This window comes from Nematolebias whitei, chromosome 16 (genome assembly GCF_014905685.2).
Source record: "Nematolebias whitei isolate Nwh7 chromosome 16, NemWhi1, whole genome shotgun sequence".
In the NCBI taxonomy this organism is placed as follows: domain Eukaryota; kingdom Metazoa; phylum Chordata; class Actinopteri; order Cyprinodontiformes; family Rivulidae; genus Nematolebias; species Nematolebias whitei.
This window is the reverse complement of record NC_056513.1, coordinates 12,241,499-12,266,947: the sequence shown is the minus strand read 5'-3', so window position 1 is coordinate 12,266,947 and position 25,449 is coordinate 12,241,499. Positions and strand designations below refer to the sequence as shown.

Here is a 25,449-nt window from a genome sequence, read left to right as displayed (position 1 = left end):
TTCTTAGATGTCACTAGATGTGAGGAAAAGTCCTGAAACCAGCTACAGGTGACCCTAACAGGAACAAGCAGGTAAAGAAAACTAATGTCCTAAGGACTACAGCTTTTTTGTTGAGAAAATAAACACCCTTAAGCTTTTTTGTTCCAAATTAAAATTGTAACTAAATTATAATCACAAGAAATGGCAAGAAAATCTTAAAAGCTTTTATAGTAGCATCACAGTTCATGCACAATAATTCAGGGGAAAAAAGAAAAAAAAAGTTCAGCCAGGTCATCTGAAGGTTTCTTTCTTTTTTTTTGTTGAAACGTTTTGTCCTTCATCCAAAGGACTTCATCAGTCCGAGGAGCCACAACAAACTCAGTCCCACAAGCAGCACACCCACATATTGGACCAACCAGTTTGCTGGTGAGAAGACGGTTTCTGGGGCCCACCCTCTCCATCGACTTTTCTGGTTGGTCCACTATGGGAGGGTGCTGCTTGTGCAACAGTTTGTTGTGGCTCCTTGGACTGATGAAGTCCTTTGGATGAAACTTCTCCACAAAAAAAAACAAACGCGCCCAGATCACTTGACTGAATTTGGATTTTTTTTTACAGGGATTACCGAGTATGAACTTTGATGTTTTGAACCATTTTGGCCATGGCTACCTCAGGAGTCGACAGGGGAGAGGGCGGGCCCCAGAAACCATCTCACCACCAGGAAACTGGTTGGTCCACTATGTGGGTGTGCTGCTTGTGGGACTGAATTTGTTGTGGTTTCTCGGACTGATGAAGTCCTTTGGATGAAGGACAAAATGTTTCAACAAAAAAAAAAAAACCTTCCAAAGGACAAAACTGAACTTTGTTGGACTATTATAACAGCGTTCCTTTCTTAAAGCAAACCAAATTACAAAATTCTCAACACAGTTTGTTTTAAGTGAAAATGTATCTTTTTATTGGTACCATACATTAATTATTAAGGGCAAAAACTAACCAAATCAAAAAAATATATATATCAAACAATGATTTCTCTACAGGGTTCGGAGAAGGTACAAGTCACCATTCAAACTCAATCATAAATGTTGTCGGAATCGACTCCAACCAATTAGAAATGTACAAACCAGTAAAAGAACTTCAGCAGTTTTCTAGTAGACTTTTTCAGACTCAACACTGCAACCAAATTTGCAGACTGAACAGAACGTGAAGCTGGTGCGAGACTGAGATGGTTATGAACAAGATCGTGTGGTTAAAAATCATTGACGTAAAACCAACAAAACGAACGAAGGCAGTGAAGCATGAAGGTTACAGAGAAACTCAAATTCATCAACGGTGATCTTAAGTGAAAAATTACTTTCTGCAAAAGGTGAAAAGTGTTTGTGAATTCCTGAAATTTCTACAAATAAATTAAAAAGTTAAAATCATATCGCCATGGTGTAATTGTACCTCCAGGGGATTTTTTTTAATTTTATTTAATTTACACAAGTTTTTAAAAAAAGAGGGAAAGACAGCAGGAGGGAGGGAGAAGGGGACGGGTTCATGAGTGTTTTTTCTCCTTTTTCCTATTTTTGTTTCTTTACATTAGATCAGAATGGCTTTAGGTAAATCTAAGAATACATTTTATTACAGTCAGACAGAACTTTGCTACTACCTTAAATATACAAGCACAAATACACAAAAATTCTCCAAAAAAATAAAATAAAATCAAGGAAACAAACAAAAAGACCAAATAAAAACAGCCACACTAAATTATTCTTCTTTTATAAACACAAAAGATAAAAACAATATATTTTAGAAAGCGAGGGGGGAATAGAAGTCCTGCGTTGCTCCTTGGTCTGTAGCTTTTTAGTATTGGTAGAAAATAAAAAAACAATTGAAATGAAGGCGTTTTAATACAAATTAAAAAACATTCTAGGGAAATATATATACTGTATAAAAACTCTTAAAATGTAACTTGTGTGTGTGCGTGTGTTGTAAATGCTTTCCATTTGAAAGACTGCATTCACTGTAGTCTAATGGGCACTAGGGCACTCAAAATCCTTCAATCGTGGCGTTCATTTGTGTGTATTTGTGTCCGCGTGTGTGTTATTGCCCTAGTGCCGCATAACAGCCTTCGTACTAGTGTGTTAATTTCAATGGTTTTACAGACTGACGCTAAATTCTGATCCGTCTGCTCCAGCAAAGCCACATTCGAGCTCACACGTTCCTCTCCTCGCAAATCTCACACACACACACACACACACACACTCGCATGCACACATATATTCTATTCAGACATCATGACTCGTGCGTCAGCAGAGCGGACCACAATCTAGAGCCATTTTTCCACGACGAGTGGACCACGTAATCCCTAAGCAGCTCACCACCACCTTAACCCCCCCACATGTTCCGCATGGCCTCCCTTTCGGTTATGATAGGTTAGTGTACTCAGTTCTGCTGTGGAAGAAAATCCTGCTGCTTTTCAGTCACGTCAACCCGTTCGCAGTCCTAATTTTTTTTAAATATTAGCAACAGCTGATGGGGCGTTTGTATACGAGTTGAAGAAAACTGAAACAGTAGTCTGAGACGGCGCCTACACGTTGGGAAGCAGCAGCACTGGAAAAAATAATGCTCTGCTCAGTTGAACTGAGCTCCTATCTGTGAGTGAATCTGTTGGGCTTGGAGATCAGAATATGGACTGATTGGGCTGCAGTCATGGCTATAGAGGTAGGGTGGGAGGAGCAGAGGGGTGACAGCGGGGTCGAGGTTGTGTAGAGGTTTTGGGGCTCTGCGGTCTACTGTGATGCCTGTGAGGTGGGGTTGTCGCTCTTGCTCTCTTGGCTGGAGGGGGCCTTGTTGTTCCAGGGCGAGTTGGAGCCCAGAGCCGGAGAGTTGTTGAAGCTGTCCTCGTCGTCGATGCCGTTGGCCGCGTCGAACTGAGTATTCTCCAGCCGTGTGATCAGACGCTCGTCCTCGTCGCCAAACTCCCCGCCCATCAGAGTGGGCTCTCCCACCACCATCACATCCTGCAGTCACAACACGATGGCAAATTTTAGACCGCAGGACTTAGCACTAATGTCATGAAAATGTCACCGCTTTTATTTTAGGACAGCTACCATCTAGTGAAGTCAAAAGTGTTTTACAAATGTGAAAGCGCAGGGGTCTGCGACCTGCGGCTCTGGAGCCACACGCAGCTCTTTCAAGCTTTGACCAAAACTAACATCAAACTGAATTTATAGGATGTTATACCCACAACAAAAATGACTAGTTTTAGCAGTTTGCTTGTCATTTCCTTTGCAAATATCTCAATACTAGTACTAATACACAGAGTAAATTATACTCTCTGTAACTTTATGCTTTATTTCTTCAAAGTAGGATACTCAGTTTCTTCCCAATAAAAAACAGCATGCACAGTTCATTGATTTAGCTTTTAAAAAACTGGCAAAATATATATTTTTTTCTTTACAAGAACCCAGTCTTCTGTGATAAGATTTGCGACCTGATATGGGCACCAGTGACGCCCTGCAACCTGAAAAGGAAGAAGCGAGTAAAGAAAATGGATGGATAAAATCCAGTCTTTTCTTTTGTCTCAAAATGTAAAAATATCAATAAATCTTAACAATAATTGGATGTTTTTAGTTTTATAATTTCACGCATACTGGCCAGAAAAGCCCCCTCTAACTAACATAAAGTGGCCCATGTGTCACCAGTTGATAATGACAATTGCAGCAGGTTTTGCGGCTCTAGACACGTTTAATTTAGTGAACAAAGGGGCAGAAATGGCTCTTTTGATTGTAAAGGTTACAGACCCCTGGATTAGGCCAAGACAGTGCAGTAAAAGTAAGCTGTGCTTCCTGACTTCTTTTGAAACAAGAATAGGCACAGTTTGTCCAACATGTCGCTACAAGTCATGTTATTTATTTGAATAGAAACAGTTCAACGATGACCACTGTTTCTATGCGAGTGGTGTAGTAGGTATGTAGTGCTACTAGGTGGCACTGTTGTACTCACTGGAACTTGGCTGGACAGAGGGAAGCCACTACCAGGGCTCTTCTTTTTGCTGTTGCTGGTATTGTTAGCTCCTCCTCCACCACTGATGGTGCTGCCACCTGACGGCTTCCTCTTCCGCCTTTTGTTGGGGGCCTGTCTTGAAGGCTCAGCTGCAGAGGAGGGACAGAGAAAACGTTTACCCAAAACGCTTGAACTGATCCTTCAGGTGTGGCTCTGAGCAGGACGGGCACCTACCAGGCGGCGCCACCATCCTCTGCCATTTCTGGAAGAGGCAAGTCTTGAGGCAGTCTCTGGGGCTGAGGCTGTATGTCTTGTGTCTGGACATCAGCTCCTGCATGGGTTCCAGAATAACACACAGCTGGAGGAGGGGCCAGAGAAAAGATACCGATTAGAAATTAATCTCAAACTGATGATGTGAACGTTGCAAATCGGACAGCGTGATCAATAAAACACGAAGCTCGAACAACATTTTCATTATGCATTTATGTTTAAGAAGAATAAGAGGAGGTTTATATGAACCTGACTTTTCTTTCAAATTGTTAAAACTTTATTCAGACAGGCAGGATCACATATTTGGACAAATAACACAAACTAAACTAACATTTGCAACAAAATCAGTACAAAAAGTGCCGTCTTTGCTTCACACACATATAAACACTATAAAAACAGACATCATTGTTCTCTCAAACTGTAGCTGATGCTCACAATGCTGAGCTGGATGGAGCTGATAGCATTAAAACATGTAACCGTTTTATTTGTTTTGTTATAGTTGCTTATCAATGATCTGCAAAGGCCAGCTCATTGTAATAAGTGTTGAAGAATGAATATTAAAGTTTTTTTTAGTTCTGGTCTCGTTTTGTTTTTCTAAAAAAATTTTTTTTACATCAACAAAATTCATACTAAAACAATGAGAAAGTAAAGATTTGAGTATGTGTGGTAAGGGTGTGAATCTGGCATCTTAACAAGCCCAGCGGTGACAATTTAAACTTCTCTTAAGTCCATACGGTAAACAATTTGTCAATTATTTTACCAACGTCTTGGCCTTTTTAATTATTGACTCGTTTTAACAAAAGAAACTCATAAAAACTCATTTCCATGCAACAAAAAATATATAACATTTCTCATTAAATGAAATGGAATCAGCAGATGATCTGGAAGTTTTGATTTGTTTTAAGAACTGAGCCACATATGGAGGTAGAAAAACTGTAATAATAAAAATATTGTACAGAACCAGCTGCAGTGTGGCATGTGTCAGCAGCATTTTAAAGGCAGAATCAATTACAAATGGGACTAAAATAATTACAGATCTTTACATTTATGCTCAAAAGATAAAACTATTCCAACTGCACAATACAGCTGATCATATGAGTGTTTAATGTTCACGTTTTCTGTTCCGTTTACTCCTCTTATACATTCTCAATCAACACAACTGCAGTTACAGTAATTCTTACAGATAACTAAAAATCAGGAAACTAAAATAATATTCTATACATTTAAAGGCAACATCTTGTTTAGATGCATTATTTACAGTAAACAATGCAGTAAAATCAATGTAAGCGGTGCTCCTAAGACATTAAGTTGAGAACATTAGATGCAATAAACAGATTATATTTTTTAGTAAAGTGAAAGCCCAGACAGGAACATCGCTCAGACACGGCAACATTAGTTATAACTTTCTTACAGCACCCAAACAAATTTATTGGAAGAAAATTTGGGTCCAATGTTTATTTTTCAAGATTTTACACAATTATGATCTGTTGTAGGAGTAAATAAGCGCTCACGTAAAACAACCTAATAAGAGTCCTTATCTGTGACTTTGAGAACTTTGTACCTCATTAGACGTCCTGTCAGTGTCGGGACTGATGTGAACGGTAAATACGGCGCACATATTGTGGCTCTGACACAGCTGTGGACGTGTTGGATACAACGAAGATGTGTGAAGGTTAAAAGTAGCGAGGTTTTAATGATTTATTGAGTGAATACCAGAAAGCTGCTGTTTTTAGACAACTGATGAAGACATCATGATACGCACCACATGGTCTTAACGGGTCTGTGGTATCACCGTGCCCATACAATTCTAAAAGTATAAAGTTTTCTGAATGTTTCCGTCTTTCAAATACAAATTAAGACAAAAAGCAAGAATCCTTTTTGGAAGCCACATATCTTATGATTTGAGAACATTAAAGTCAGCAAAATATCACTGGCAATAGTAAGTTGGCAGGTAAGTCTTAACTGTTTTAACAGTAACAAGATGAACTGTAACTGCAATAGCTGTTAAATATCTCATAAAAAGGATATTTTACTGAGAAATGCTGATATATATATATATATATATATATATATATATATATATATATATATTAGACTGACGCTGATATGCAGTATAATGTAAATTTATCTTTTAGATGACACTAAATATTTAGAAGCTTTAGAATTCGTAAGAATTATCAAATTATAAACTAAAACAAGAACTTTTTATTTTCCAACTTGCTTGTTTTACAGTAATCTAAAGCCTGGAATGTGATTAAATGTGTCTGCAAAAGCTAAGAAAAAATATGAGAGCAACAATGCTCAAAGTGTGCTTGTCTGAAAATTTAAAGAAAGATGCCAGTTGAAAAATATTCTTACCCTTCTAAATTATAGGTGTTTCAGTGTAAAAATACCAATTTAAAAAATAATGGCAAAAAAAAAAAAAAATTGTGTTTGAAGCTATTTGTCCTAAACATTCGACAACCAAAACATCAAATGATGTTCTACAAAAGTTTCTAAAGAATTAAAAAGTAAACAAAAATATATAAAAATCAAGTACACATTGACCACCATTTGCTAAATGAACCTACAAAAATACCAGTATGATCAATTTTGGGATGGCGGTTACAAGAAGCACCGCCTTCATCATTCCCCAAACTATTTGTTCATGATTAAAAACAGGAACTGTTCTGTTCGGAGCCTTTTGTGTGAGAACGACAACAACAGAAAAACATGGGAAGTTTCTAAAACGCTGCATGCGAACCTCACTTACTCGGAGGTAGTTGAGGGTGGAGTTTGACAGGCCACATCTTGTTATGTTTTTGGACAGCTGGTCGAGCATCTGTGGGTCTTGGGCCTGAGATATTAGCAGAAAATAAGTTTTTAAATAAAAACATGTGTATCTATGCGGAGGCCTGTTTCCAGAGCGGTGACTCACGTGCATGGCCAGTATACTGCGCGGGATGAGCTCACGGTGTTGTCTGATGCTGAAGTGCCACGTCTTTATCCGCATCATGTCATCAAACATGAACTCCAAGTACAAGCGTCCTTCTACACACACCTACAGAGGTTCAGAGGACTGGATCAGTATGCAGCTGGTAAATTATAAAACCATTCAACAGGCGAGCGCTCTCCTGGCTAAAGTCACACATTATCATTTACACATAAACACAAAATGCATATTTAAAGTGCAAAGTAAAACTTCTTTTCATACACTTTGGCAAAATACATAAACTTCTTAAATTGTATTTTATTTTTTGGTCATAAAAACACACCTGTGTGAACATGGGCTTTCCATTTTGGGTGACCATGGTGCATTGATCACAGTCGAGGGAGACAAAATTATTGTGAAAAGACTCCTTGGGATGTTTCAGGACATAGTAAAGCTCTGTGGCACCGCCCTCAAATATACTCCGAAAGTACCTCGGAATTAGCGTTCGGCCAATTGCTGGAATGACAGAAAAACAAAAGGAGCAGAAGGATTTTTGAGTTATATTTTTCAGTGGGGTCTAACAACATTGGGCTTATTGTAATTGGTTCTTACTGTAACGTTTGGGTCCATCTTCCAGACAAAAAGTAATGGTCAACATAGCATCGTCTTCAAAGAACTCTGTAGTAAACGCGTCCCACCAGATGTTGTCACACTCCTACATGTTGAGAGAAGAAGATAACTAAATGTGTGAAAGCTGGGTTGGTTTTTGTGTCTCTTTAAAGGACCGTCTGCGTATACAGACCTCCGTCCAGCTCTGTAGCCGTTTATTGAGCTCAAAAATTCTGTAGTCTGTCTGGTTTCCATATGGTGTGTGCCTCCTGAATTCAACACAAAAAAGAAGAAGAAAAAAATGAGAGCTCAACAGTTAAAAATATCTAATTTCAAAAGTTTAAACTTATCATGGCTTACAAAATTACGGCTGTTCAACAATAAAAGCAAAACATCCAACAGGTTTATCTACATTTTCCCATTAGCTAGAGAAAACAGTAATGCAGCCTTACCCTATTCCTTGATCCAGATATGAGGGTGGGTACATTGGAGTAGGACTAGAAAAAACATAAAATAAGAATTACTGCTTTCAGCTTTAGTGCTCATACGCCTTTCTCAGAAAGGTGGTCAGTCTTTACAACCCGGGACACGACAAACAGCACAGACTGAATCATAAAATAAGGGTGTGAACATTATTCTCACACGGACATTTAGCAGCTGCAGTTAATTGAACTTAAGGAAACAGACACGTTCTAAAGCAAAGAACACAACCCTACAGAGCCACGCTCATCAACTTGAGTAAAATAAACTCCTCATTCAGCAAAACAATCACGTCCACTTTAGTCCCCGAGGCCCAAAAGATACTGGCTGGTGGCAGAATGATGTTACAGGGCACTAAAATGGCTACCAAATAAAGTTTTCAGCAAAAAGAATCTAAGATTAGCTTAGATATAGACGATCGAGAATCGGTTTTTACACAACCAATTACATTTCATACATAAAAGGATATTCCCACAATCTATTTGGAAAATGTTTCTCCAGAATGTATTAAAAGCCTTTACAACACAAAAACATTCTAATATTTAGCACCATTTCTGGATAAATGTTTCAGTAAGCTATGATGGTATAGTTAATTTTATTAAAACCGAGAAAATGGCTTGGCAATAATCTTTACGACCCTCTCTGGATTTTACTATGTGTAATGGCGAAATTACTTTTATAGAAACATCACACTTACATGAATTATTCGCTTTATTTAACAAGTCTTTGAGTGAACAATTAGGAGGAAATTAGATATTTACGTTGTAAAACAAAATCAACCAGAGTATAAATTTGACTACTTTCTGAACAAGTATAAAAAAAATCACTTGCTGTGCACTTTAATAAACAAAAACACATTTTACAGACTACAGTGATTATAGAAACCAAACTCATTTAGGCTTTTTTTTTTTTACACATATATAAACAGAGAATGTGCAAAGCTCCAAACAGCAAAAACGATGTAAATAAATAAACAAATTGGAGACCTCCAACTCACCCCACGTCTCTGTCCAGCATGGTGCCGGGATGGAAAGGGGGAAAAGTGCTACCGTTGGGGGGCTCCTTGGGGGAGTACAGCTTGAAAGATTTGGAGGAACAGCCTGGAAGAGAAAAGAAAAATCATTAATTATATTAGAAAAGGCTAGGCAGACTATTACAGAAAAGCATGATTGATATTCAAGCTCAACTCCTCACGAGAAACGCGTCATCCTTGGAAAGGAAATGTGCATTATTCCACAAAGTTACAGCCACAAAAAAAAAAACCTTCAGTGCATGTTGAATAACAACTCAGCTGGGGCCGCAATAAAAAGATAAATAAACATAAATAAAACTGTGAATTTGTGCTTGCATCAGTTTGAGGTTTGCAAATGTCGTTCCTAAACACATCAAATGTGACATAAAGAAAAGACTTTGGGACAGAAACAGCTGCCCCATCTACCCTCCATAAAATAACCAGTAAATATCAGATACTAACAGACCATGTGCTCTCTACAAGTATGCTCATAAAACAGGCTGGTGCCTCCAACAAACGGCTCCAATCACTATTTTACTTTAATTGCCCCGACTCTGCAATAAAGGCCATCCAGGCGTGGTGGCCTACAGGTCACGACCTCGCCATCGCCATGGTGAAGCCCCGCCTCTTTAATGTGTCCCTGTCTTGTTGATGAATGCTATACATGTGAGACGTCGTCTATGAAAGAAAGAATTGTGTCAAAAGAATATATTTTTGTCAGTTCGTAAAAATCAAATATTGTTGTTGTAACGCTCTAGAAAGAAAAACACAGAAAGCAGCCACCGAGACACATTTTTGTTAGATGGACCGAGGAAGTCCTTCCCGACTTATTTTGTCACAACGACACACATCAGGTTAAAGTTCCTAAAACTACTTATTTAGGTTTATTTCTATTTTTTTAATCTCATCTTTAAGCAGCAGCCTGTCTAAAACAACAAAAAAACCTGCAGACCAACCATTATATATTCCAGCCGTCTGTTATTTTAGACAGTAAACAGCCTATAATAAAAGTTACAAACTCAAAGGTGAACAAACAAAATGAATACAGACCTTTAAAACAAGAATTTCATATTTTCTGCAGAAAAAAAGATACAAAGCGCCCAGCCATCTGCAGTCCTGTTTTTCCTTTTGAGCAGAAACAAGCCGTTTAGATTGTAATACTATGCTATAGGCGGAATGCAGCGCCCAAATGATTGATAAATAAATAAATAATCAATGCTTATGTGTCCATTAGTTGTTGAGAGCTCCATTAGCTCCTCTCCTCCCCTGTTAGCGGTTAATGACAGTCAATCACAATCACATCAGTTGGATTCCACTTCCTCCACTGGGAGTGATGTTCCTCTCTCCCTTACAAGCAAACAACACATTATATACATACTGCACATGTTCATATCCTCCTGGGTAACGGTCAAACTTACAGCGAAAGTAGTGCCAAAAACATTCAACATTTTATGTTCTTGATCTTCAAACGGTCTCTACACAAATGTCTCTGTGTAAAGAACTAAGCTGTCATTAATCTGTCCTGAGCACTTCGACAACTATCCGGTTTGTTTAGGATGGTGCTGGGTTCAGTCCAGTGGGCTGAGTCTGTGTCCCTCTGGCTTCCATCCAGAACCTGCACTTTTCCTGAACCAGAAACCTCAGACCCCTCACTGCCAGGACATATGCTTTTAGAGCTTTAACCTTTTGGCATGCACTTAAAAAAAAACCATAAAATACACAAAACCGTGTTTGTTTTTCTCCCACAATTCATTCCTCTCGTGAACAATCGTCTATCATGCAAGTGCAGCGTCACTCTTTTGTGCAAATATTGCAAACTGCTTCATTACAGGATTAACCCATGCACATTTGTTGTACAGTACACCTGTTTGTAATTCAATTCTGCACAAAAGCAACATTGTAAATCAAGTACAATCTGTAACAACTTGGATCACTCTAATATTTTTTCTGTTAACAAAATGTGAAGTAAACAGCATGCACTGGAGGTTGCAGTAACCCAAACAAACTTTATAATCTAATGTGCCAACCCAGACTAGTTACCAGGAGGGACAAGATAAACTAAAACCAACTTAGAGAGTTTAAAGATGCTTATTTCACTAAATGTGCACAGTTTAAAAATCCAATTTCCACACTTCCTGTGGTTGAGCTTTATAAGCAAAACCTTTTATGCTGTGGAGCAGACCGGCTACAAAGGCAATTAGAAAGGCAGCTAGCGCAGTTAGCCACAAGCTAGGCTAACATTACAAGATCGCAGAAAGCAATTGATCTTTTCAACAAAACAGCTATTAATTATTTCACACAAGCAACACATTCATGTAAACATGGAGGGAGGGACTTGAGATATTAGGCTAACGCTGTAGGCCTTAGGACACACTAGTGTTAGAAAGCCAGTTAGCTACTAGCATGTTGCTAACGCCTTAGCTTTAAATTCCCCACCGGGACGGAAATAACAACCGCGCGTGCTCGTAAAACACATTCGGTCACTTTCGAAACTGGACGTTACTGTCAAAAGTTTGTGTTTGGAGAGACGGGGGGCAAACAAAGCGACCCTTTACCTGCAGAGAAGTCCAATCAGAGAATCGGTGTTTACAGATCCGTGATGGGAGACCGTGTACGCTCCGTGCGTAAAAACGGATAGGCCCACCGGACGCGACGTACCCACACAATACGTCCTTTCCAAGTGGATCAATAAAGAAATCTTCGACACCGCAGCAGAAATAAGGCCGGAATTTGCGGGAGACGATGGTTTACGTTTTGTCCCGCATGAGGCCTTGTTAGTGGGCTGAAGCCTGCTGTGGGTTTACATACGGACCCCGATGAGCCCTTTGTTCACGGGAGGACATGAACAATAGCTGTAGGCCCTCCTCCTCCTCCTCTCAGTCTGCAACGCATTTGCTCCTCTCCTCTGCCCAGCACAGCCAGCCGCCCTTCTTCCCTCCTCCTCCTCCTCCTGCTCTTCCTCCTCTAATGCACAACTGCACATAAAGGTTGTCTGGTAAGCAGTTTTCCCTTCCTCCTCTCTGCATCCCACATCTTTAGAAGTGACACGGATGAGAATTGGCCTAATGCAGCCGACTGGAAACAAAGATCATGCAAAGTGCTTTCCATGTTTGCCTAATTAGTGCAACATCAACTTGCTGCAAACAGCCGAACTGGGACAAGAAGAACCCAGGTCATGAATTCAATAGGCAGTGGGCTCATTCATCGTGCAGCTGATCCAGCAATATTATCAGTTAAAGAAAGTTTATGGCCTTTTAACTTTTTTTTACAAAAGGGATCATACTGAAGCAGTGTGAAATTGTTTTATAGTTTGTACACTAACACGTCTTGAAGGTGGACCAGCAAATGCATTAACACTGAAAATCCTTTTCGCTTTTCTTTTTTTTCCCAGGAGACACATTAACATACACACCACACTAAGTCAAAAGGAGAATCCCACAGGCCTCTAAATCTGCTTAAATCGCCTCAAATTATAATCAGATATTCAGATCACAGACAGTGAGATCTCACCCATATGGCCAAAGTTGAGCTATAAAAAGAACAAGTAGGCTCATGTTCTGCAAGCAAATGTCTTATTTTACATACTTTTACTGTTCTTGTTCATTTTTTATGTATTGCAAGGAGAACTTAATAAAAAAAAACACTGAACATATGCTTACTTTTTAACACAGTTAAAAGCCAGTTTCCCTAAACTGTTTTGCACTTTTTAGGTAATCTGAAAATATTTTACCAGGTTTCTTGGGGGACTATTAGCTATACTGCATGTGCAGTTTTTCATCATTTGTAGCATGTTTTAGATCATGAAATGTGACAGTTATAGTTTAACACATTTCATTAGATGGTGAATTAAAATTTTCTGTTACTGTACTTTGATATTTGTCATTTTGCAAAAGAGCCCCAATAACCGTGGGAGAAATGCAGCCCCAAACCATGACACACCCTCCACCATGTTTTACAGATTGTTGTAGGCACTCATTCTTGTACTTCTCTTTGATTTTCTTCTAACATATTGGCAGTATTATGAACCAAAAATTATGGTCCGCAAGTCTGTGGTCTAAAAAACATGAGTCAGATCTGACTTAACCTTGTTAGAATTTTATACTTATTTACATACATCAGGACCAGATAAAGGACTTTCCACAACGTAAAGTCATACTTTCAACAGTTCACTTCATAATACAGCCCGGTCCCCTGTAAATACCCTGCAAGTACCTCCATACAAACCCCACAGGTACCTTGTAAGTACCTCCAAAAGTACCCTGTAAGTGTCCTGCAAGTTATCCCAAACAAACCCCTGTAAATAAATACTCATGTAAGTATCATGTAAGTACCTCATGAAAACATTGTAAATAGCTCTACAAACCCCAAAAAGTACCATGTAATTACCCTGCAATACCCTATAAGTATTATCAAAAGCACATGATAAACGCCCTGCAATTATCCCGTACATACAGTGTTCCTCATACGTAACTTGTAAGTGGCATCAAAAGTATCTTGCAATTACCCATGTACAAATCCCACAGGTACCCTGTAAGTACATTGTAAGTGCTTCCAAAAGTACCCTGCACGTGCCCTGCAAGTAATCCCGAACAAAGCCCTGTAAATACTTACATAAGTACCATGTAAGTACTTCATGAAAACATTGCAAGTAGCACTACAAACTCCAAAAATTACCATGTAATTATTACTCTGCAAGTACCCTGTAAGTAGCATCAAAACGTACATACAGTGTTCCTCATACATAACCTGTAAATAGCATCAAAATTATCCTGCAAGTACCCCTGTACAAACTCCACATGTACCCTGCAAGTACATTGTAAGTGCCTCCAAAGTACCCTGCAAATACCCCTTTAACAAACCCCTGTAAATACTTGTGTAAGTATCCCATAAAAACATTGTAAGTAGGCCTACAAACCCCATAAGCACCCTGTAATTACCCCATATGTAAAAGGTAAATGGACTGTACTTATGTGGCGCCTTTCTATCTTATCAAGATACTCAAATTGCATTATAACACAACCTGTGCCCTCAGTTACCCAATCATACAACATTCTACTATAGCTTTACAAAAAATAATCAGTGCTTTATCACATTCATACACCGAAGGGACATACATCGGAGGCAATGAAGGGTTCAGTGTCTTGCTCAGGGACACTTCGGCATGTGACTGCTGGTGGAATCAAACGCCCAACTCTTGCATTGGAGGACGACTGCTCTAACCACTCAGCTGCAGCTGCCCCACGTACGTACAGTGTAAGTTCCTTGTACATACCCTGCATGTACCCTGCAAATACATCACATACTAATCCCATAGGTATTGTGTAAGTATGTTGTAAGCACCTCCAAAAGTATCCTGTAAGTACCCTGCAAGTACCCCTGAACAAACCCCATAGGTATCCTGTAAGTAAATTGTGCCCCCAAAATACCCAGTAGGTACCCTAGAAGTACCCAAAAATAAATCCTGTAAATACTTCTGTAAGTACCATGTAAGTACCTCATAAAAAACACTGTAAGTAGCTCCAAAGCACTATGTAAGTGCTAAGTGGGTATCTAAGTACCCTGTAAGTAGCAACAAAAGTACCCTGCAAGTTAATTCAACCTATATTTAGACAGGTAAATCCCATTGAGCCTCGAGGACTCATTTACAAGAGAGACCTGAAAGTACCCCCATACAAACCTCTGTAAATACTTCTCTAAGTATTCCATAGAAATATTGTAAGTAGCCCTACAAACCTCCATAAGCATCCTGTAATTATCCATTATGTACCCTGTAAGTACCCCTATAAGTTCCCTGCGAGTATATCTGTATGTATGTATGTACCCCTGTACAAACTCTGTAATTACCCTGCAAGTACGTTGTAAGTATAGCCTCAAAATACCCCATAATCACACTGTAATTACCCCATGTACCCAGTAAGTATCTCCATGAATACATTGTAAATAATCTGTAAGTATTCCTGTAGTACCCTGTCACCTTTGTCCAAAAGAAGCATTGAACCCTGAGCACAGATACTGCTACATACATAAAAAGTAAAACCAACATAGTAAAACCCCTGATCCAAGCAGGCCAATGGCTGTCTGTAATGTTGTTCTTATAAACGAAAAGTCACTCAACAACATCCCATCTTTGACTGGGAAAGGTAATCCATAAACACTCTGCTTTTTCAGATGAGTAAAAATGTATATTTTTTAGGTTCAAAGTGTCGTTTTAGGTTTTTGGTGCTGATGATATTCCAGTAGATTAGAACAGCACCTCGTTAAAACCTCACTTTAGACACTATAGTGTGTGTGTGAGACTTTGGAATTGAGCTAATAAAAACTAAAACAGATCTCAATTTCAAAACCTAAAAAAATCATAAACCAAACATTGTGAATTTTCATCAGTTGTGACCAAATGGATCTTCTAGAAGGGCTGAGACTCCCTTTTATTGTAGGACAGCAGAAGCCTGGTTACATGAAGAAATAAAAACTGGACTTTGTGTTCTACATGTCTTGATTTTCTTTAAATTTTAATCAAATTTGTGCAGCACTTTAAGTGATCACAACATCTCCAATGGTAAGGGAGAAGTCACCCGTGACTGACAGGTGTTTCAGATTATCATTTCCCAATCCAGATATAATCAGCTCACACACAGAGATGTCAGGGTCCGCCAGTGTGGGTTCAGTTCTGTCGAGTCTTCAGTGTCTCTGGGGAGGCCTGAGCCGGACCAGAGGAGATCACTACCGCCGGTTGTCAGCGTGTTTGTGTGTGTTCAGATTTCAACACACATTGTGAGCTTTAAAGCATGAGTTATACTTCAAACTAAAAACTGACCTGACTTCATACGCCCCGTGCTTCACTCACACTCTTCAAACGTACGTTTGGTGCTCCTGCTTTCTTCCATACATTTACTTTGAGGGAACTCAGAGAGTCATAACCTCTCCAGCTAACATGGGTCCATGCATCAGTAATATGTGCTGCAGATGGACCAGAGGAGTTTCTCAGATCTTTAACTGTCCGGTTTTAGCTTCAGTTTCACCTCTGATTCTGTCCTTCAATTGTTCAGCTTTCTTAAATTTGCTCAGAGAAAAAAAAACAGTTTGTGGACAAAAACGCCTGTTAGAATCAGTTTATGTTGAAAATGTATGTTTATCAGAAGGTTGCGTGTTCAGATCACGTCGGGGTCAACAATGTGGAAGTCGGCAGAAAGAGACGAAAAATATTTGGAGTCTCGCTTTATTCTCGACGTCTTCCCACATCAAAATCAGAAAAACAACTGAAATACAACCGTGGGTCTTCTCTGCTTATATCTGTCCCTTTCACAATAAAAGCATACATTCTGACGTGAAATATATACGTTTGTGTCTGCCACAAAATTTGAATTATGTTTGGGGGGGAAATATCTTTTCCTTTTAGCTGCTAAAGGATTTAAGTTCCCTTTGAGTTGAATAGTCAAGGAAGCTGCCGTCACCCATCCGATTTTTACATCATCCATGTAGAGAGACTGAGTGAAAACACAATTCATAAATGTTTAAGTCACAAATTCAACTGCTGGACACCATGGACGCCAAGTGTGATTTGTAAAAGTGGAATATTTCTCTAAAGTTTAACAGCAGTGGGCAGACATGGTGTATACCTCTGTCTTACTTTAATTAAAAAACACAGAATGATGAATACGCATTGTAGATGTGAAGCATTTTTTTAAAGTCTGTTTTGCTTCAGTTGCATTTCAAGCATCAGATGAACTGTACCTGCAGAATTTAGATGTTTAAAGTACTGTGCAAAAGTTTTGGGTCATTGCCACTTCTTTACACTCTGCTTTCAAGGAGCCAGACTTTCTTGTGATCTTTTCAAATGGACTCCTTCAACGGTTCTTCAGGCTTCCTGCAGGTCTTTCAATGTTTGTCCTTGGACTTCGGCTGCTTTTAAAGTCATTTTCATTACAGTAATTGAGAATGGTCAAATGAACGTATTATTTTTACTGTTAATTTAATTGTGACCTATAAATAACTCAGACCTAAAGAGGCTTCTAAATTCAAAGGATGAACTTGCGTTTTTGACACATAACAGACGCAATTTGGTAATTTTTTAGTTAAATCTGTGAAAAATACCAAAGTTAACACCTTACATAGTATTTTAAGACCAACAGGTTAATTTATAAAGAGCTATTAGCTGAAAACTTGACATACAATTTATGATTAACTGAATAAAGTTGCATCTCTCAGATCGGGTGTCAGACTTTTGCTGGATTTAGTCCCATTTCCTTCAAACATGAGTCTCAGTTATTATTTATCTGCTGTAGATCATTTCGTAAGTTCTTAAAGTGCTTTCTTACAAATGTTTGAACCACATTCTAAAAGTATTTTTTCAGACTAGACAGAAAATGAGTGAAAAAGCAGTCAAAGTTTACAGAAAGACTTTATAAATCTGTTGATGAAGACTTATTTTAAATGATTAAAAATAAATTTTGGCAGCTTGAAAGACAATTTTTTAAAAAGTATGGAGGATTTAAAACTTATGCACAGAACTGTACACTGATTTTTTTTTTTATATATACTCAGGTGATTTGACAAGTTACATTTTTGCACAATTTTATTGCCATTTTCATGAATTAAAAATACAAAACAGGAAAAATTAAATGAGTTTCAATTTAAATTATTAAATGTTAAACACACTAATAATGCATTTTAACTATTTAATTTTGTTTTTACAAAGTTAAAAACTCTAAAAAAAAGTTGTATAATAAAGTTAATATCGTCAATTAAAAATGAGAACAAATATCACAAAAATCAGACTTCTTTTGAGACAATCATGATTTATCTTTTCTGTTTTGTTTACTTTGTTTTTCTACAAATACATCAATATTTTTAGGATATTTTCTTCATGAGATCTGCCAACGCCCTTTTCCATCTACAAGAAAGAAGCCAGAAACTGCAGGTCCCTCTTTGTAAACTCTGATGTGTAAGAAACTGAAGGATAGCAAAGATACAGACATGTCGAGAGGATAATCTGCCCTCGGGCCCGTCTCTCGCCCCGACCTGCCGCAGAGATGCTCGGGCTGACTTCACGCTCTTCTCTGACCATATAAGCCTGTTTCATGAGCACTTCACAGCTCGCGGGACTCCTGTCAGTCCTTCGGCGGCATCTTTGTGTGTCTAGCACCAGGGGAGGTGTAGTCAATAGTAGCTTAGAGTGTCTGTTGCGGGTGACTTATGTGGATTTGCCTATCTTACATTTACTGGCCCCTGTCACCATGGCAACTCGAGCAGTCAGCGCTGACACAACCGGAGAGGGGCGAAGAAACACCCGTGGAAATGGACACACAAGAGTTAATCCTGTGTGTGTGCGTCTGCAAAGCTCACACACTGAAATGGTACATGACGGGGTTAATCCTCACCGTGTGTGTGTACGTGTGTGTGAGCGAGTGTGTGTTTAGTGGAGTGATGGAGAGGAGGTGGGGGTGAGAGGTGTGTCGGGATAAGGCTTGAAGGGCTTACACACACCGTCTCTTTCGCTCTCAGGCGTAGGGCAGGCCTTATCTCCAACCAGCACCCCAAGCAGCAGCACGCAGCGTGCACACACACACACACACACACACACACACACACACACACACACACACGCCTAACCTCCATCTCGCCAGCTATCCTCATTTTCCAACTTCACAGTCACACCTTAAGCCACAATCCACGCTTGTGAAGTGATTAAAGCTGGAACGTGTTGGAGCTGAAGGACCAAGCAGATGTTTTCACTGAAGTCCAAATTTACTTTAGGAGCAGGGTGGACTTGTTCCACGCACAAAAAGAAATGAATTTTCACTTTTTATTTAGCTGTTTATATTTATTTATTTGAGATCAAGGCGTGTGAACTTGGGGTGCGGAGGGTGCGGAGGCGCCACATTTCTTTATGCAGAGTTTCGTCTGCTTCGCTTCCCTGCTTGAGCCCCGATATTTGTACTTGCCAGATGTTTTCCTCCATCACTTTTCTTTCGTGTTTAGCTGCAGATAACCATTTAATTTAACTGAGGATAACTTTATTTGTTTGTTTTATTTTGTAGTATGCAACGATTGTCCTTTTTGTTAACCGGATGAACTTGTTTTACAAAATGAAAGTATCAGATTGGAAAGAAAGTCGACATTTGTAGCCGTTTTGTGTTTGATCTGAGATTTGTTGACAGAAGAAACAAAATATTCAGTGAGACAAACTTACCTCCCTCAGACTCGAGCAGCTCTGGCATCGCCATTATGTCGCCTACAAACACACTTTCACAGCTGCACACCGATCTAACTCAGACGCTCTGTTTTCATGCCTCTGCTGTGCTCTGATATCTCTTATGTCCAGACTGTCAGGCTCAGGGGCACAAGTAAGGGGGGGGGGGGGGGGTACTGTACTTGTGTAAGTCCGTGTAAGTATCACTGGGTGTTAATGTGTTGCACACTCCTGTATTCTCGTGTGCAAATATGCGCAGGATGCCGCTTCCACTTAGTCGTCAACAGGAAACCGAACGGCACAAACATCTGCCAGAGTTCTGATAACAACCGTCCTCGTCACCCTCCCCTCGGCGCCGGCTCAAATGCTGATCCGAGGGCAGTCTCACATTAGGTGGACTGCAGAAGAAGTCCTGACTGAACCGATCCTACAGCCGGCGTCTGTTCAGAATCGTTTATTTATTTATTTTTTACATAAACAGGAACAGAACCCACCCTGCTTTAGCAGATTGCATTCCATCCATTTGTTTCTCAAAGTAGAATAAAAACGGCTTTTTGTGTGAACGTTCATGAAGCGTTCACACTATTGTGATCCATTTTTCTTCCGTACATTTTTCGGCATCAATGTTTGTGCTATTTCAACAATTCATATATCAAAATGTTCATCTTGTTCAGGAGAAGGGTACGATGACTTTTTGTATTGGTGCAACTTTAGCCTTTTGAAATATTTAGCCTTTTCTGCCACTTTTTTCCTCATAGAAAATGAACTGAGCTTCCTTGTGCAAATTTTAACTTTTTCCAGCTACTTTCAGCTAATTTCAGCTGTTTTTTCAACTGTTTTGTGCTCCTTTCAGTATCTTTCTGCTAACTACAACGTTTTTGTGCTTCTTCTAACTTCTTTCTGCTCCTTTCAGCTTATTTATGCAAGTTTCACCGTTTTCTGCTATTTCAGCTAGTATTTAGCTGTTTTATGCAAATTTGAGCTTTTTCAGCTAATTCCATATTGTTTGCGCTCATTTAAACATTTTTCAGCCTAATTGGGCAAACATGTTCTTTCTGCTTTCTTATGGTAATTTAAGCTTGTTCTGCCTTTTCAGCTACCTTTTTAATTTTTTTTAGCTAATTTCAGCTGTTTTCAGATGAATTCTAAATTTTCTTGGTAATTTTTGCTACTTTAAGCCTAATTAACTTCTTTCTGCTAATTTCAGCTTTTTTTCAACTAGTTAAATCTTTTTCTGCTATTTCAGCTACTGTTGAGCTGTTTTAATGTTAATTTTAGCTTTTTCAGTTAATTCCACATTTTTTAGCTTATTTCTGCTTCTTTAAGCAAACGTATATTATTTCTGCTTTCTTCTGCTAATTTAAGCTTGTTCTTCCATTTCAGCTACATTTCAGCATGTTTTTTTTTTTGTTGTTGCTAATTTCAGCTGTTTCTCTACAAGTTCTGCTATAAGCATTCACACTGCATTTTTGCAGGAAATGCAATTTCTCTAGTTTTCTTTGTTTCTTGATGTCTTCCTCGGACAAATTAAGTAAAGGCTTTAAACACGGCTCTGACACGGATGATCCCACGTCTCCACATGGAGGGAGCTTCTCTGAGCATCATTTACCCTCAGAGTGTATAATGGCAGCTTAAGTTCAAAGAGCATTCTGTTGTGTTTGACTTTGATGAAAGATTTTAAAAAAAGTGGCTACTTTTTTGGATGAAAGCGTTTTGGTAGAGCAACTGCAGAACACATCGACTTAAATCTGAAAATGTTTAAAATAAGTCAAATGATCCCAAAGATGTAAACATGCAACTAACAAATAAATAGAAGATAAAACTGTTCAAAAACATGATTTAAATGTAAGACTCAGTGCTGCTTAAGATTGTTTGTTTCAGACTAATGCATCTAAATATTTATGTCAGATATATTTACTCTGTGTTTGATCCAGACTGGTGTTAAACATGTTTCAACTGATCCAAAACGGTACTAATTATTAACAACAAAGTCCATGATCAATAATCCAGATATACAATCCAACATTTTTCAGTCAGATCATCTGTACTAATTATTACACAATTTATGGTCTGCCACTAAAAGATGGGTGATATTGTAACTGCCTGTGTTTGAGTTTGTCTGTTAGCACAATATCTCTTGAACCACAAGATGGATTTAACTGAAACTCTCAGAAAGTAGCACATCTCCAGCTGATCAACCTGAGCAAACACAAAAATGGTTGTTTGGTCTATTTTTTAAACGTTGGGCTAAAATGTGGCATGTATTAGCTGAGACTCGGCCCTGAAACACACTTGAAAATCTACCACAGCCTAAGATACAGTGTGTGCTTAAAACTGTGGTGTAGATTTTAATGAACTCTCAGAGTAGGTCCACAACACGTTACTCTTTGGAACCTAATTCAAGATGGCCACAACAAAAAAAATCCTATAACTTAGGCAATTCTACAGATATTGAGCTAAAGTTTGATGTGGTAGTAGCTGAGAGTCATTCAAGACACCAAGGACTACCTGATCACATGACACCTCAATGCAAACCTGCAAACCTTTACTTTCTAAATTGGACCAAAATCACTAAAATCTCAATTTTCAAGCTAAAATGAACTTCTGGCCTTAAAAATCAGTGGATGATACAAATTCCTTCAAGAAATCCGAGGTGTAAACAAACGTATTAGGTGAAGTCAGGGGTCTGCAACCTTTTTGATCAAATGAGCCATGACCTTTTGCTCACTAAATTAAATGTGTCTGAAGACGCTAAATTTGCTACGACTGGGATTATCAACTAGTGGCCCATGGGCCACTTAGTTTACTTTATGTGTTTGTTTGTTAGGGCGGCTGTGGCGTAGTGGTTAGAGCAGTCGTCCTCCAATGCAAGAGTTGGGGGTTCAAATCCACCAGCAGTCACATGCCGAAGTGTCCCTGGGCAAGACACTGAACCCCTCGTTGCCTCTGATGTGTGTCCCATCGGTGTATGAATGTGATAAAGCTCTGATTAGTCTCTTTAGAATGATTTGTTCAATTATCTTTGTATAGATCTAGTAAAGTGCTGTATGAATGGGTCAATGAGGACACAGATTGTGTTGTAAAGTGCTTTGAGTATCTCGATAAGATAGAAAGGCGTTATATAAGTACAGTCCATTTTGTTTGTTTTTGTGGGGGAGGGTGTCAGCCGGGGGTGACATATATAAGTATATAATAATTTTAATTTTTTTTTCATTTTAGAACAAAAGAAAAGACCATGCAAAGAATGGAAAATATAGTTTACCAATATTGATAAGAATTAAAACACTGAGTCCTTTGTTTATTTGTGTAATAATTAAGTATCCCACTTTAGAGTGATATAACTTAAGGTTAAAGTGTATATTAAAAATAGGCCAGTTTTTTGTGTATTTGTGACTTGCTGAATTTTGTAAATTACAAATCATTGTCTTTACTTTGATTTTGTTTTTTCCATTCTAACTTATTAAATTGACTCACCATATTTGTTCCAAGCAACGTGTCCTAAAGATATTCCAAACGATCCCAAAAGTGTCTAAACATTGAATAAATTGACTAAATTTAATCAACCTGTTGTTTTATCTGTATTAGTAGCATTAGTCTGCTGCTGATTATCTCATGCTGCTGATTATCTCATGCTGCTGGATTCATTCATACCCATCTACCCACAAAGACTCATGTTTGGGCTGCTGTTGATACGTTGTATTATTTTACATTATAAGTGTTTAGCATATATCTTAGATCTTTTAGCATACCTTTTGGTGTTTGTTTAGTGTATATCTTAGGTCCGTGTTTATTTTTATACTTTATATTTTTGCTATTTTTGGGTGCAACTTGGACCCTGCACATAATTTTGTTCCACCTCATGTAGTAGCACATGTGATGCGAATGACAATAAACTTGAACTTCATTATTCAGATATTTGCAGAAAATTGGCAGGAAAACTGGGCTCAGTTGATAAAGTTGTTGCTTCTCAACAAAAAGGTTGCTGGATCAAATCCCAGCTGGAGGACCTTTCTGGGTGGAGTTTGCATGTTCTCTCTGTACTGCGTGGGTTTTCTACGGGTACTCCAGTTTCCTCCCACAGACCAAAAACCTGCATGTTAGGCTGATTGGTAACTCTAAATTAATACAACACAATTAGATAATATATTGAACATTTTGTACAGTTCAACACTCACTCTTATCACTGCTTGGACTTAAAATAAGGAGAACATAGCTTTATCTTCTCAAATATTTCATATTTATTTCATGTTTATAATTTATAAAGTGTGAGACAAAGGGAACAGTTCAAAATTTTTTCAGAAAACTGAGATTTTAGGTGTTTTATCAAAAAAAAGAAAAATATAAAAAATGTTGGTGTTATGTTGTTGTTGTTATGTTGAAAATACAAGCAAAATGTTGCATTTGATACTTGGAGTAACACTCATAATGAGGATTTTGTTCATATTGGAAATTTTATATGGGCAGCACTGTGACGCAATTGGTAGAGCTGCTGCCTCTCAGCGAGCAGGTCCCCGGTTCAAATCCCAGTCCGGGGGCCTTTCTGGGTGGAGTTTGTATGTTCTCTCCGTGCATGCATGGGTTTTCTCCGGGTACTCCAGTTTCCTCCCACAGACCAAAAACATGCATGTTAGGCTGATTGGTAACTCTAAATTATCCCTAGGTGTGAGTGAGAGAGTGAATGGTTGTTTGTCTCGTTTGTCTCTATGTGTCCCTGTGATGGACTTGTGACCTGTCCAGGGTGTACCTCCCCCCTCGCACAGTGATTGCCGGACATGGGCACCAGCGACCCCCGTGACCCAAAATGGAAGAAGCGGGTAAAAGATAATGGATGGGTGGATGGATGGATATTTTATTAGTATTTAGTAGCATTTTAGTCCATTTTCTTTTCCAGATGCACATCTGTCAAAATGTCTGATGCAGTTCATTTACAAAACATTTATGTTAAAGAGTGATAATGTACAAATAAAACAGTATGATGTTGTGTTAAGTAGCATCCTCTGTTTTACAGTCTGGACTCATTATGGGAACAAAAAATTCTCAAGTCTGACCCAAACCCCATGTTGCCCTGTGCCAGCAGCGCCCTCTTGTGGCCCTAAGTGGGCAGGTGTGTTTGTTTTCATCCTGTCCTACAGTATTTTCTCACTCACTGGGTGAATTCCCTCTTCAGGATTTTCTCTGGAAGGCGAACACAGACGCTCTGCAGCGAGGGAAGTTCAGGGTCAAGTGCGTGAAAACGAGCCGGAGGGAGCACTTAAACTGGGAAAGAAGGGTCAGCTGTCAATCACTTTGGCTTTAATATAATTACAATAAATAAATGTTCCACGGAACTGCAACTCCATGATCAGGATTATAATCTCAACCATCCCAGTGTGGCATAGCGTTTGTGACAGATGTGTGATGGCGTCAGCTGACAGCTGTGTGAGTGGAGATGACAGAGCCCTGATGCTGCGTTCTCTTGTTCTCTGGGAGCCATTTTGTCTGTCTCTGATCTCAGAGTCAGGTCTGCTCTCACCCCCCCCCCCCCCCCCCCCCCCCCCCTTCAGCCAATCACGTCAGCGCTCAGCCTTGCAGAAAACACAGAAACACAGTCTGATCTCTTCCTCACTCCCTGTCTCACCCACTCTGACTCCCTCCCGCTCCTACTGTGCTCATCTCCCACTTGCCTTTTTTTTCCTCCCGTCTCTCTCTTCTGCTCACTGCCTCCCCCCCCCCCACCCTTCATCACCTTTCCTCTACTCCTTTCCGCCTCCCTCTTTCTCCTCTTCCTCTCCTAATCTCTCCCCTCTCCCTCCCCTCTTTCACGCCCTCCTCCTCTTCAGGCTCTCTTGTTGTGCAACCCTTTTTTTAAACAGCTCAGCCTTTGTGCATTTTTTCCTCTGTTGCCATTTCAGCCAGAGCTGCAGTCTTTACTCATTTTCCTCCAATCAGAGACACCATGTGACTCTCTGCATGAGAGGGCACAGTCCCTTCCCCCCACCTCACCCCTCCTTCCATCCAGCCAGCCAACATACGCTA

The 25,449-nt window shown here is 39.2% G+C and overlaps 1 protein-coding gene across 3 annotated transcripts in view; it reads right to left on the bottom strand.

Annotated features, from left to right (window-relative positions):
* Positions 1-939: 939 nt before the first annotated feature.
* Positions 940-25,449, bottom strand: part of LOC119422326 (LIM domain-binding protein 1) — a 31,690-nt gene continuing 7,180 nt past the window's right edge. Inside the window, exons 1-11 of one of the 3 annotated variants that reach the window (XM_037689673.1) lie at positions 19,435-19,552; positions 9,231-9,333; positions 8,206-8,250; positions 7,947-8,022; positions 7,757-7,859; positions 7,488-7,660; positions 7,151-7,273; positions 6,986-7,069; positions 4,198-4,321; positions 3,964-4,112; positions 940-2,978 (exon numbers count right to left, since the gene is read on the bottom strand). In XM_037689673.1, coding sequence (XP_037545601.1) covers positions 2,748-2,978; positions 3,964-4,112; positions 4,198-4,321; positions 6,986-7,069; positions 7,151-7,273; positions 7,488-7,660; positions 7,757-7,859; positions 7,947-8,022; positions 8,206-8,250; positions 9,231-9,333; positions 19,435-19,468 — 1,245 coding nt within the window. In that variant the 5' untranslated portion in view covers positions 19,469-19,552 and the 3' untranslated portion in view covers positions 940-2,747. Of the gene's footprint in view, positions 2,979-3,963; positions 4,113-4,197; positions 4,322-6,985; positions 7,070-7,150; positions 7,274-7,487; positions 7,661-7,756; positions 7,860-7,946; positions 8,023-8,205; positions 8,251-9,230; positions 9,334-11,800; positions 12,123-19,434; positions 19,553-25,449 lie in introns of those variants that run through there. The other 2 variants (XM_037689675.1, XM_037689674.1) reach the window with 2 other exon arrangements.